The 13825-nt window shown below is 37.8% G+C and overlaps 1 protein-coding gene across 1 annotated transcript in view; it reads right to left on the bottom strand.

The window, feature by feature from the left end:
- Positions 1-13825, bottom strand: part of LOC108360908 (glutamate synthase [NADH], amyloplastic) — a 149652-nt gene that overhangs the window by 95553 nt on the left and 40274 nt on the right. Inside the window, exons 5-6 of the mRNA XM_017613371.1 lie at positions 5605-5963; positions 4911-5056 (exon numbers count right to left, since the gene is read on the bottom strand). Of these exons, the coding sequence (XP_017468860.1) occupies positions 4911-5056; positions 5605-5963 (505 nt within the window). The remainder of the gene's footprint in view (positions 1-4910; positions 5057-5604; positions 5964-13825) is intronic.

Here is a 13825-nt window from a genome sequence, read left to right as displayed (position 1 = left end):
GATTTTTGGGACTTTCGGGATTCTCGGAATTAATAGCGGGATTTTCGGGAGAATTTCGAGATTATCGGGATTTTTGGGACTCCTCGACTATTTTTGGACTTTTAGGACTAATTTCAAGTTTTTGGAACTTTCGGGACTATTTCGGGATTCTCGGAGCTTATTTCGGGACTGTTGGGACTTTCGATGCTATTTAGGTATCTTTGGGACTCTCGGGACTATTATCGGGAGTAATTTAGGTATTTTTGGGACTTTCGAGACTATTTCCAGATTTTTGGCACTTATTTTGGATGTTTGGAACTTTTGGGAGTATATCGATTTTTTTGGGAATTCTTTTGGATTTTTTAGACTTTCGGGACCATTTCGAGGTTTTCAGGAGCATTTCGGGACTTTTGAACTAATTTCGGATTTTTGGGACTTTCGGGACTATTTCTCTATTTTTGGGGAATATTTAGGAATTTTGGGACTTGCAGAACTATTTAGGGATTTTTGGGACTTATTTCGGATTTTTACAACTTTCGGGACTGTTGGGAATTTCGATGCTATTTAGGGATTTTTGGGACTCTCGGGACAATTTCGAGATTTTTGGGAATTTCGCGAGTATTTCGGAATTTTTGGAACTCTTGGGACTATTTCGGGATTCTCGGAACTGATTTCAGGACTTTCGGGATTATTTAGGAATTTTTGGGACAAATTTCTGATTTTTGGGACTGCCGAGACTACTTGGAGCTTTCGGGAATTCCGGGGTTCCTGGGACTAGTTTCAGGAATTTTGGGACTTTCTGAAATAGTTTCGAAAGTCTTAAAGTTCCTAAATTAGTCCCACATTCCCAAATGGTCCCGAAAGTGTCAAAAATCAAGAAATAGTCCCGAAAGTCCCAAAAATCCCTAAACGGCCTCAAATGTCCCAAAACACTAAAATTAGGCCCAAAAACAAGGATAGTCCCGGGAGTCCCAAAAATCCTGAGGTAGTCTCGAAAATCCCGAAATTAGTCCCGAGAATCCCGAAATTCCCAAAATTAGATTCGAGACTCTCAAAATAGTCCCGAAAGTCCCGAAATTAGTCATTATAAGAGCGAAATAGTCCCGAAAGTTCCAAAAATTCAGAAATACTTCCGAAACCCCCAAAAATCCCGAAATTACTCCCGACAAACCCGAAGTAGACCTGAAAGTCCCAAAAATACCCAAATTACTCCCGAAATAGCCCCGAGGATCCCAAAAATCCTTAAATGGCCCCGAAATAGTCCTGAAAGTTCCAAAAATCCGAAATAAGTCCCAAAATTCCTAAATTATTCCCAAAAATGGCGGAATTGTCCTAAAAGTTCTAAAAATCCGAAATTAGTCCAAAAACCCCGAAAAACTCCTAAAAACCCCGAAATGGTCCCGAAAGTCTCAAAATTCCAAAAGAAGTCCCAAAAAAATCGATATACTCCCGAAAGCCCCGAAATTAGTTCCAAAAATCGCAAAATCAGTTCCGCGAATTACGAAATAGCGGGACTAAAATACCAAAAATCTTGAAATAGTTCCGAAAGTCCCAAAGTTCCTAAGTTTGTCCCAAAAATTTCAAAATACTCCCGAAAGACCCAAAAATTCCGAAATTCCTCCCGACAATCCCGAAATAGACCCGAATGTTCCAAAAATCCGAAATAAGTCCCAAAATTCTGTAAATAGTCCCGAAAGTCCCAAAAATACCTAAATTTCTCCCGAAAGTCCCAAAAATCCGAAATTAGTCCCAAAAATTTGGAAATAGTCTCGAAAGTCCGAAAATCCCGAAATTACTCCCGATAATCTCGAAATAGACCCGAAAGTTCCAAAAATCCTAAATTAGTCCCAAAATTCTGGAAATAGTCCCGAATGTCCCAAAAATACCTAAATTACTCCCGCTAATCCCGAACTAGTCCGAAAGTTCCAAAAATCCGAAATAAGTCCCAAAATTCTGTAAACAGTCCAGAAAGTCCCAAAAATACCTAAATTATTCCCGATAGTTCCGAAAGTCCCAAAAATCCGAAACTAGTCCCAAAAATCCCGAAATACTCCTGAAAATCCCAAAAGTCCCGAAATCAGTTCCGAGAATCCCGAAATGGGCCCGAAAGTCCCAATAATTCCGAAATACACCCAAAAGTCCCAAAAATACCGAAATTACTCCCGACTATCTCGAAATAGACCCGAAAGCTCCAAAAATCTGGAAATGGTCTCGAAAGTCCCAAAAGTCAAAAAAGTACCCTTCAATCCCGAGATAGTTCCGAGAGTCCCAAAAATCCCTAAATAGCCCCGAAAGTCCCAAAAATCCGAAAACAGGTCCAAAAAATCCCGAATTAGTTCTCAAAATCCCAAAATTACTAAATTAGTCCCAAGAATGAAGAAATAGTCCCGAAATTCCCAAAAATCCGAAATTAGTTCCAAAAATTCCGAAATACTCCTGAAAACCCTGAAATGGTGCCGAAAGTCTCAAAAATCCAAAAAAAGACCAAAAAAACACGATATACTCCCGAAAGCCCCAAAAATCCCAAAATTAGTCCCAAATATACCGAAATCAGTTCCGAGAATTACGAAACAGTCCCGAAAGTCCCAAAAATCCTGAAATAGTTCCGAAAGTCCCATAGTTCCTAAATTAGTCCCAAAAATCCCGAAATGATCTCGAAAGTCCCAAAAATCCAAAAACAAGTCCCAAAAATCCCGAAATACTCCCGAAAATCTGAAGTTATTCCGGAGAATCCCGAAATAGTCCAAAAGTCCCAAAAATCAGGAGACTGCCCGAAAGTCCCGAACCGACAATCTCGAAATAGACCCGAAAGTCCCAAAAATCCTAAATAAGTCCCGCGGTCTTCTGTCGATTTGTTAGCTCAGTTTTCAGAGATTTGATACAAAATGGTACTATTGTCGTGTACATGGACGATATTATCGTGCCTGCAAAAGATGAGGAAACTAGTGTTCAGAAACTTAAGATTGTCTTGAAGCGTGCGTCAGAATATGGTTTGAGAATACGGTGGGACAAATGCCAGTTTTTAAAGAGGAAGGTATCGTTTCTAGGGTATTTGGTAGAGGACGGAACTATACGTCCGTCAGAGGAAAAAATACGAGCTGTAGCAAATTTTCCAGTGCCAAATAATGTGAAGGCGGTTCAGCGTTTCTTGGGACTAACGTCATATTTCCGACGCTTCGTTGCGGATTACGCAGCGAAAGCTAGGCCTCTTACAGACTTGTTGCGGAAGAATATTAAGTTTAAGATGGGTGACGAGCAACTTTTAGCAATTGAGCAACTAAAGTCAGCTTTGATAAGTGCACCCGTACTTAGACTGTATGATCCGCGTGCAGAGACGGAAGTACATACTGATGCGAGCATGTACGGGTACGGCGGGGTATTGATGCAAAAAGATTCAGATGATCAACAGTATCACCCAGTGCAATATATGAGTCGCCGAACTACCCCGCAAGAAGAAAAGTACCACTCGTATGAGCTCGAGGTGCTGGCCATTATAGAGGCACTGAAGAAGTGGCGTATTTATTTATTGGGATTACATTTTAAGATTGTTACAGATTGTAACGCATTCACTCAGACAATGAAAAAAAGTAAAGTTCCGCTAAGGGTCTCGAGGTGGGCAATTTTTCTTCAAGATTTCGAGTACACTATCGAACACCGATCCGGAACAAAAATGAGGCATGTCGACGCACTGAGTCGAATGTCGTGTTTGATAATAGAAGACTCTATAAAACACCAGTTGAAACAGGCTCAGATGAGCGATGAGTGGATAAAAGCGATCCGTAAAGTGCTAGAAAAAGAAGAGTATTTAGATTTTTTCGTAAAATATGACCTATTATACAAAGACCCAGTATTGGAGCTATTGATAGTACCGGCTGCAATGGAGGAAGAAATTATTAGAATAGTACACAGAAAGGGACATTATGGTACAAAGAAAACTCAGGATAGTCTGGAGAAAGAATTTTATATTCCTCAGTTGCGGTCTAAGGTAGAAAAAGTTGTTAGAAATTGCGTCCAGTGCATTATCACTGAAGGCAAAACAGGAAAAAAGGAAGGGTTTCTTACACCAATTGATAAGGAAAACGCACCGCTTTCAACTTTTCATATCGACCACGTAGGACCTATGGAACTGACAGCCAAGAGATATAAGCATATTCTGGTAATTGTTGATGGTTTTTCGAAGTTTGTGTGGTTGTACCCAGTAAGGTCTACCGACAGCGCATCAGTTATTGACTGCTTAGAAAAGCTATCAACAGTGTTCGGAAATCCGAGAAGAATAATTTCCGACAGGGGAACAGCATTCACAGCAGAAGCGTTTGCAGAGTATTGTAAGTCAAATGATATTCAGCATTTAGTTATAGCAACGGGCGTGCCGAGGGGTAGTGGACAAGTGGAACGTATCCACAAGATTGTTGTTCCTATGCNGCGCGATTCATTCGGGGCGAATGAACCATCAGGACGGCCGAATGTGGGATCAGTACCTAAAATAGCAACCCGGTCGGGTAAGACGTACTAAACCATGCAACTCTGACGGATACAACGAAGTAACCCTGACAGGACTGAAAGCAGTTTTTTAGTTTTGAAAGAGAGCCGCTTGAGTCAACACGCGTCGCGCAACTTGAATTTGCGAACGAAAAAGCTAAAAGTACTTGTATGTAAAGCTAAGCTACTTAAAGACTAAGATGTGAAATTAAACTAATATAAATAATAAAACTACATTTTAAACTACCTATTCAAATGTGAACCTGAACTATTTGTTCCATTAAACTACTTAAAACTAAATATTGTGTTGCAATTATTGGTGTTTGGATAGCTTGAACCCACATACATAAAAAAAATATATATTCCGACGAACTGATAACCTCCCCCTTTTTTGGAAGTCGGTTAAAAAGGAAATTGCAAGTGGGCAACGTATGTAAGTTCTTCAAATTTACCTTGAGCGTAGATTGTTAAGAACAAGAACTTGATGCGTTTCTGCAACACCAAGTTCCCACGGAAGACCAGCGTGTTTAATGCCAGTCCATGAACTTGCCCCAGTCCCGCCGTCATGACCAGATATAACTATATGTTCCGCTTTCCCCTAGGAAGAATACGAAAATATGTATAAAATAAAGATATCAGCTTTGTTTCTTTACTTTTCTTGCAGATAATTATCAGGAAGAAGAAGAGTACGAAAATTGAGAGAATTACGCTCACAGAGAGCAAAATAAAGAAATAGTTAATAAACGCAAACTAGAAGAAACTAGTAAACAGCTGATCGGTGTACTTGACTTGACGCGTTTTTTAATTGCTTTTTATTTTTCAAAAGTATTCACAGATACTTACATTTTTCAATACTTCATAAATATTTAATGATTTCCTCATTCGTATTTAAAAAATACCAAAATTATTTATGCAGAAAGAAACAAATAAAAGTAACTGTGCTTAACCCCATTTGTTTAAGTTTCAACAGCTGTTTGTTCATTTTTACAGCAGGTGAGGCAAAAAAAGAAGAGCGCAAGGACGACAGAGAGAGCCGCCAGTTTCTGCTAGTTTTTAGGGTTAAGAAACGCTTTCCAGCAAAATTAGTGATAATTTGTGATAATTATCTGCTAAGAAACGAAGCTATTATTTCAAAATAAAAACTACCTTTGCTACTCCAGAGGCAACAACTCCGACTCCAACTTCAGAAACCAGCTTCACACTAATCCTGGCTTTGGGATTAGAGCATTTCAAGTCATATATAAGCTCCGCTAAGTCTTCAATCGAATAAATATCGTGATGAGGTGGAGGTGAAATAAGGCCAACACCTGGCACAGAGTGTCGTGTTTTTGCTATTTCTTTGGTGACTTTATAACCGGGAAGTTCCCCACCTTCTCCAGGCTTAGCACCTTGAGCCATCTTGATTTGGAGATCATCCGCATTGGCAAGATATGCAGCAGTTACCCCAAAGCGACCTGATGCAATTTGTTTGATGGCTGACCTCCTGCTGTTGGTTGAATCTTTCTCTGCCGAAAATTATAAAAATTCATAAATATGAAATTAATTAATTAACATGTATAGTAGGGTGCCCATCGAAAATGCTTTTTTTCGGAAATTTCAAGACCCTACCTACTAATTTTATTAGTTTTTATGGGAAATATTATTGCCTATTTTATAGATTTTTTAAAGGTCATTTAAAGGTCGATTTCAAAGAGTAAATATGATCTGATAAAAGGATATATAGGCCTTTAAAAGGGTATATAATAATCTATTGTCGGACTTGGCTTATTGGTATTTTTTATCGGGTAAAATAAAAAAAAACCATATTTCTCTTAATTTTTTAAAGTTTGACCATCGATAATTTCCACAATTTTAAAATATGTAGTACTATATAAAATTAAATCTATTTTTAAATAAACTCATAGCTCATTTATTACAATCGCATAAAAATTGTCGAAGTAAGGCGACTTTTCTTAAATAAGACCTTGAATTTATATTCTTTATGTACCGGACTTTTAGATTTTTTGAGCAGTGTGGCTAAGGAATTCATCCATATTTGTTCAAAATTTATATATACACTCGCTCTTTAGCAAAGAAGTGATTTTTCAAGAAATTTTAGGAAAATGGGCCAGCCTTCGACCGGCCAGTCTACTATTCCATATGAACACATATTACGTCACAATATTTTTATTTATTTATTGTCTTCAATTTCCAATTTCGAGAAGTGGAGATTATCAAACTTTAATTTTGTTATTATCAGATTCGATAACGATTTTTTTGGACAATTTTGTACGTGTACAATTTTGTACAGTGTGATTTAAGTACAATTATAACGGAATTCCTCGGAAACGCGAAAAAACATCTTCCATACAACGCCCTAAAAAGTTTTCGGGATAAGCTGTTGTGAGTGATCGCGAATGGACCACCCGCATCGTTTATCTCAGAGATGGGCAAAGTGGCTCCCAGCAGCCTTTTGCACTTAGGAGCCGGCTTGGCTCATTAGGTGCTAAATGAGGGTGTTGCTTCCTTTTTTGATTTATAGAAATTACTACTAAAATACAGGGTGAAATATTGTCCTTTGCCTTCCTATAAAAAGTTAAACAGGCACCATTGCCGATATTTTTATCGATTGTTTCGTGGAAATTGACTTTCTTACTGCGCAAATTCATGTAAGTACAGTATATTTTGCTTAGCTGCACATCCTTCTTTGCACGAAAAACTTGTGCACGTAACCGAAAAAGGCACTTAAGCGAATTTTCTTTACTACTTCAATGAGGAAGGTATCCGAATCCCTATGAAACCAAATATTGGCGGAGCACTTACCATGTAGAAATTACTGCAAGCGAAATTTTTACCGAATGTTATCTAGTTATCTATATAACTACATAAATTGATAGCCATTTTCGTTGTTCTGCGAGATGAGCAAAATAAATAAAAGGTTATAAAATTAGGTAATTGTAGGGCCAGTGCAGGTAAACGTAATACTTTCATTGATAATTGATAATAGTCGCACAATTTTTAAGGCAGGTATCGCCAATGTGCAGGTATGTTGAGTGCATCTATCGGAGCAGTTTCCTTATAAATGTTAAAAATAATGCTTTTGATGCGCATTTTAGGGTAGGTATCTTAAATGTGCACTTAAGCATAGAAACAGCAAAGCAAAATATACAGTATGCCAAAAAAAATAATAATAATGGAAATATTTTGAATTAAAACAATAATTTACATATTTCTTTCACAGTATCGAAGTTATTCAAACACTAGCGTTTTACAGCAAGTGCAGCTGTTGCAAGTCAGTTTTGCGTGCTAGGATCTCTGTGTGTCCGTCCACGTTTGGCTGGTGCAGTCCACTCATATCTACAGCTGCAGCGATTTATTTAGTCAATTGCAGCTGTTGCATACTTCCAAGTAACTATACCACCCCATAAAAGTGAAAGTGCAAATAATAATAAACATTTTTTCTTGTGCAGGTCAGGATCCTCGCTCCTGGTGCAGGTATTTTCAAGTATAAAACATACTAAAAATTTACATAAAAAAAAAATATAGAGCTAAATTACAATAGTTGCGTTCCAGATGATTCACGATTTGCAGGTTTTACAGGATTTGCAGGAACAGCTGTTTTCTCCATTAATAAATCTTATGGAAAGTGGTCACCTGGAAGGGCTTCCTGTAAAAACCTGCAAATCCTGAAGCATCTGGAACGCAACTAATATTGAAGATATAACTTTTAAATGTAGCCAATATAATAGGGGTCTTCATCAAAAGTGATAAACTTGATAAAATCATAAATTTATCATTTTGATAAATGAACTGTCAAAACTTTGTATGGACATCTATTTAACCAAAGTTTATCACTTTATCAAACGATTTTGGTTGATAAACGTATAAATTTCAGCGAAATTCAACCCTGACAGACTGCCAGGTGGTCGATTTTGATACGAACACATAAAAAGCAAATTGGCAAAATGGACGAGGTAAGAATGAAACGTAACTAGTCAGATAAGAAATGAACAATTTTGTACAATTATTAACCAAGGTGCGTTCATGAAAGAATGCGGATAAACTGATAAATTTAAGCAATTTATCCCTAAAGATTAACAAGACTGATTGGAGAAAATAGTAGAAAACATTACCAAAAATTTATATTTTTAAAAAACCAAAAGTAATTGAATTTAAGATATTGAACATGTAATTTTTAAATGCAACAAATATAATTCTTAAAGAATTAATTTATATGCATTATATCAATTGCATCTTTATTACTTGTATATTTCTTCATATAGTTCCTCTGAATAAATGATTTGTTTGAATTTTATTTAATATATACTGGAACTTTAATAAAAGCATGGTTTATTTTGAATATTTGTCGATAAGATTTTTCTTTGGTCAGATTTTTATGTGAATAAAATTTTCTCATTCTCCATTTATTTAATTTTTAATATGTATATAGCATGTTCAATATACTATAACAAAGTTAATTCATTGTCTGCTTTATATATTTAATTCAATTTGTATATAAAAAACGCGTTTCAGCACTACCACACTACTATTCCTACTACCTTTTCACAATAGGGGATAAAATTGTTGCCATCTTCTCTTTCCTTCTCAAATGCAACTTTACAAGGCAGTCGATTGACACAAATGTCAATATTTATCCAACCTTGTATTATTGAATCATGGTTTACACGTTCAAAATACTACTTTCACTTTGCTCACACGTATAAGATTTCTTTGTTTTTTTTTTGTTTTCTAATTTTATTAAGCAGACAATTTTTTGCGAACAAAAACTCACTTCCCAAAGCTATGACCGATTAGCTGTTGAAATAGAACCAGAAATTACCTATCGTCTTGAAAGAAAAATTGATTATAGGCAATTTGCAGAGTGTGAGTATATTGGTAAAAAAGTGTGAGTGTAAATTGAAACGAATTTGGGATTTTTTTATTGGAATGCATAAAATGTCTGAGTTTTTTTCACACACAAGGAAAAGATGTTTGATATCAATAGAATTATCTCAAAGATATTTAAATTTTTTACAAAAGTTTTTTTACAATACGTCAGTTCTTTCATTTAAAGACCCTGTTAACAATAATATTTGTAGTTTTAATTTTTACTGTTAATTTGTGTAGTTAAAAACCCCGTAAATTCAAGAAATCTAGTTATAATGATGAACAAAATTTTTGTAGTTTGGAGACTGATTTGGTAGGCGTTTTTGGTACTTAAAAATATTTTTAGTGGCAACACTGCACTGAGCATGAAAATGAATTAGGTAAACTAACGCTTCTGATTATTTGTGGTACTGTTCACCTCGGCTCATGTACAGGGGTGCCAACTATACTTAGCTATGAAGTGCCATATTGAGGATGAAAAAGTGCTAAAATGTGCAAAATAGAAAAATAAAAGGTGGCATTTTTTTTTTAAATTCTTCGCATTTACCATTAAAATTAGAAACACATATCTAAATCAAAAGTCCTACGCCAAAGTAAGATAAACCAGTTGTATACACTATAGAAATTAGAAAATTTTAGTTGAGAAAAGGAAGTACACGCAAAGGATTTCGCAAAAATTTATTGAAATATTACTACTTTTCAAAACGGCCATTTTGGCACTTGCCAATATAGTCCAGTCAAATAAGGATGCAACCTCGGAATGAAAGACAAAAGCTAAAAAATTTGTTTTGGTGGTTTAAAACTTACATCAAAAGTCTCATATGATCACGTGTTGGCGTCTTAAGATATTTAAGGTCAAAGGTCACGAAAATCGGTTTTTTGCAAATATCTCGTTTCCTTTGCGCTGAACGACATTTAAGGTGATTAGGAAAATTGTAGAACGAAAAATTCTCTTCAACTTTTGTTTCAAGTAATTATATGTACATTCAACCCTTCTTGAGATAGAGCGCAAAGAGTGGTGGACCGCCGACCTGTATATTAGCGTGGGCCGAAAATCGGCTTTTTTAAATTGACTGGTAATAGCAAAAATATGGTTCACTAAGCTCTAAAAACAATCTGTGTGAATTATGACAATGTTTGGTCAATATCTTAGGCTCGCCCAAGTCCATCAAAGTTCAATGTGCTCAAAAAATAAAAATTAATGAATACATTAGTTAAAGCTATTTTTTCCACTAAAATTGCAAGTATCTTCGAAAGTATAGTCCTACATAATTTGGTATATGGACCTTTTTTTGTAGAGAATCGAAGTAAGCCAAGCAAATTTTTTTTTTAGTACTTGAACTTTGATCGACCTGGGCGAGCCTAAGATATTGACCAAATATTGTCATCTTTCACACAGATTGTTTTTAGAGTTTAACAGTAGAAAGCATAATCAAAAAATACCACGTAAACACATAACCGGGGTACTTACTAGTTTGTAATGTTTTAGAGGCACAATAGCAATTGTTATGGGTTTAAATCAATACTGTTTGAGCGCTAGTCAATTAAGAATGTTAATATATTCACCGTGAAAAATGGAGAATGTAAATAAACAGAACACATTGGCTTCAAAATACATACAACGACAGTCTATCTTCCAGTGCATATAAAAGGTAACAAAAGATAACATAATGAAATGAAGACGAGGCGTATATTCAGTCGGCCCTATGATAAATATCGTCATCGTGAGTAAAAGTGACGATAGGGCCATCGTCAGCCATGTTACTGATACGCTGACGATCGTCGACGATGTCGATGACGATATTCAGCATAGGACCGAGTCCCCCTTTTACACCATTGTGGACGATGCAGAAGATTCTTTGTCCGAGGACGGGGAAGAGCAGGAGCTCAATATAAGGAATGTCGAAATGTCTGACGCTGAAAATGTCGGTTTCCTGCAAATGCAGATTTAGGAGTGAATCGGTCGACGAAATTGAAGAAGCAGCACGAAGGGCTGCGCGTATCCTTACTGCAAAAAGATAGTGGTCCGATTCGATGTTTGTCTTCGGAATGTGCGTACGTCTAAAACACTGGAAGCTTTTTCGGGCCTTAGGGAAGTTGATAAGTCCCGGCCCGTTACCAGACATTCCAATTTTTCGAGATCACCAAGCACGATCTTTCTATCGTGACGGGGCAGATCTTGAAAACTCTCGCTTTGATTCGGATTGTAGAGAGACGGTCGCGGCTAAGGTGAAGGATAGTATTCCGCGACGAGGTTTCACTCGTAGTATTTTATACGTCTGCCATGGTCGTCAGGAAAGAAGCAGTGGCTTCTCAAATTATCTCGCTTCCGAATGGGTGTTGAATTACTAATTCGTGTAAACAATAGAAGTCGTGAGCTGCAAGAACCGGACGCAGAATCATCATTTTCTGCCAATGCGTGGTGAACGGTGATCAAAAGGCTCGAAAAAATTAGTAGCTGTACATTTCTGCTTATTCTACGTACAGGAAATAAATAAAACGTAAAAAACGCTAAAAGCACGTAGCGTCTGCAAAAAAAAGCAAAAAGCCAATGTCAGCCTGGAGCAGTGTATACTTCTATATTTAAATAAAATATTTTCATTTAAACTGCATATTAAAATTTTCTAATGTATTTTAAATATTTTTAATAAAAACGAAATCTATTATCTATTATCTATTATTAGAAGCTTATAGGTGCGGTCNCTAATGTATTTTAAATATTTTTAATAAAAACGAAATCTATTATCTATTATTAGAAGCTTATAGGTGCGGTACCATAGAACCGAATTTCATAAACGACCACTCAAACGACGCAAAAATACCTAATCTTCCTAGATCTGAAGCTTTAATGCTCTAAAAGTAGTGGTACTTTATTTAGCCACGGCAGTTCAACATTGCCAGTGGACACACGGGTACCCGGTTATGTGTTCTACTGTGTGCTTAATGTTGCGTAGTCGTGCAGCTATATGTTGCTGTGTGATGTTGCGCTGTCATGGCAGCGAAGAGGCTGCCGGGTGTTGCTGTGGCTTGTTTTGTGGCTGGCCGCCGCAAAATACCGTAGCTTCCATGTTGCCTAGCGCGTTTAGACCAAGTATGATGATCAATGGCACCGGGCACGACGTTCACCACTGTGAGGTGTGATGATTGCACGAGGTGGACCTCAGCTTTCACGGCGTCGACGATCTTGCTGGTGGTGCCATCGTCCATTAACACTTCCGTGGCTACTAGCGCCTTCCCTCCGTTCCCAAAGTTCATTACACGTTCCGCTAAGTCGAATGACACAAAGCTTTTCGAGGCGCCGGTATCGATGATGGCTTCCGCTGACGCATGGCTACTGGTGGCTTGTCGCTGAATGCTATGGGTTCACTGCGCCTGATTCTGAATGAGAATAACTTTCCCGCGTTATGACATCCTCTGGCGTAGTATCCTTCTTGGCCACACCTTCGGCATACATTTCTAGGATTAAAGATTTTAGTTTCCGGGGTGGGGTGACGCCGTGTGTTTGTCGTTGCGTTGTGTGGTAGGGTGATGTTTAGGCGAGTTCATTAGTGATCGTTGATGCGGAGGTCGGTCCGACCGTGTGCGCGTCATTGCAGTGGCGTCACCTACGTGTCTCGCCACTCCACATCATGGCATTTCCGGCGTTCGACAATGGCTTTCATGAATGTAGAGTAGATAATCCAGGTGGCTGTTCCGAAAGATACTTTGCAATCGCTGTTCGCTGTTGTACCCTGCGCGTCGCATCAAGGTCTGTATTGCGATCACGTAGCCCTTATATATTTCGCGTGCATGCTGTCTTCTCCTCTGTGTGTAGTCCTCGAGATGCTCGAAGTACCGGGTCGGTAGGAAGAAGCTTAAAAAATTGCGCTTGAAAGTCACCCAATAGCTCCAGTGTTCGTTGTTGTTGCGGTGCCATTCAAGCGCCTTGTCGCTTAATAGCTCGGCAGTGTTGTCAGGTAGTTGAACAAAGAAATCGTCAAAAGGGTTCTTGAATATCGTCCTTTGTATTGAAGAACGGTCAACCCAAGAAATATTAAAATAAACAGTGTCCGCAAAAACTTTTGGCAGCTGATTGTTATACGAAAAAAATAAATATAAAAAACCGTTTACGAATTACTAAAATTCGCATTACTTATAAGTGAAATATGTTTAATTGCATTTAGATAAACTAATAATAATAATAATAGTAGATTGGCGCTTGGAGTGCAATGGGGTATAGTCGTTGCGCAGGGTATACAGTTACAGTTGCATGGCTATACTCAATCCCGACTCGTGCGTCCTCGTTCGCGCACTCTGGGCAACGTAAGCAACCCATGTGCGAGATGCGGTAACCAATCCGAGTGGAGCCTTGGGTCACGGCAGTAAGAGAGGGAGCTTCGGTGGGGCCACTCCGACTTATTTGGTTTAAGGGCTCACTGAAGTCTGCAGCGTCTGTTCACCAGTAGGTGCGGCTGCAAGCGGCTGTCTGCTTGGAGCAAGCGCCTCGCTATATAAACACGTA

The sequence above is a fragment of the Rhagoletis zephyria genome, unplaced genomic scaffold (genome assembly GCF_001687245.7).
Source record: "Rhagoletis zephyria isolate East Lansing unplaced genomic scaffold, Rhagoletis_zephyria_1.1 Rzeph_scaffold_00652, whole genome shotgun sequence".
In the NCBI taxonomy this organism is placed as follows: Eukaryota; Metazoa; Arthropoda; class Insecta; order Diptera; family Tephritidae; genus Rhagoletis; species Rhagoletis zephyria.
The sequence above is the reverse complement of the archived record's forward strand: the minus strand, read 5'-3'. Positions and strand labels throughout refer to the sequence as shown.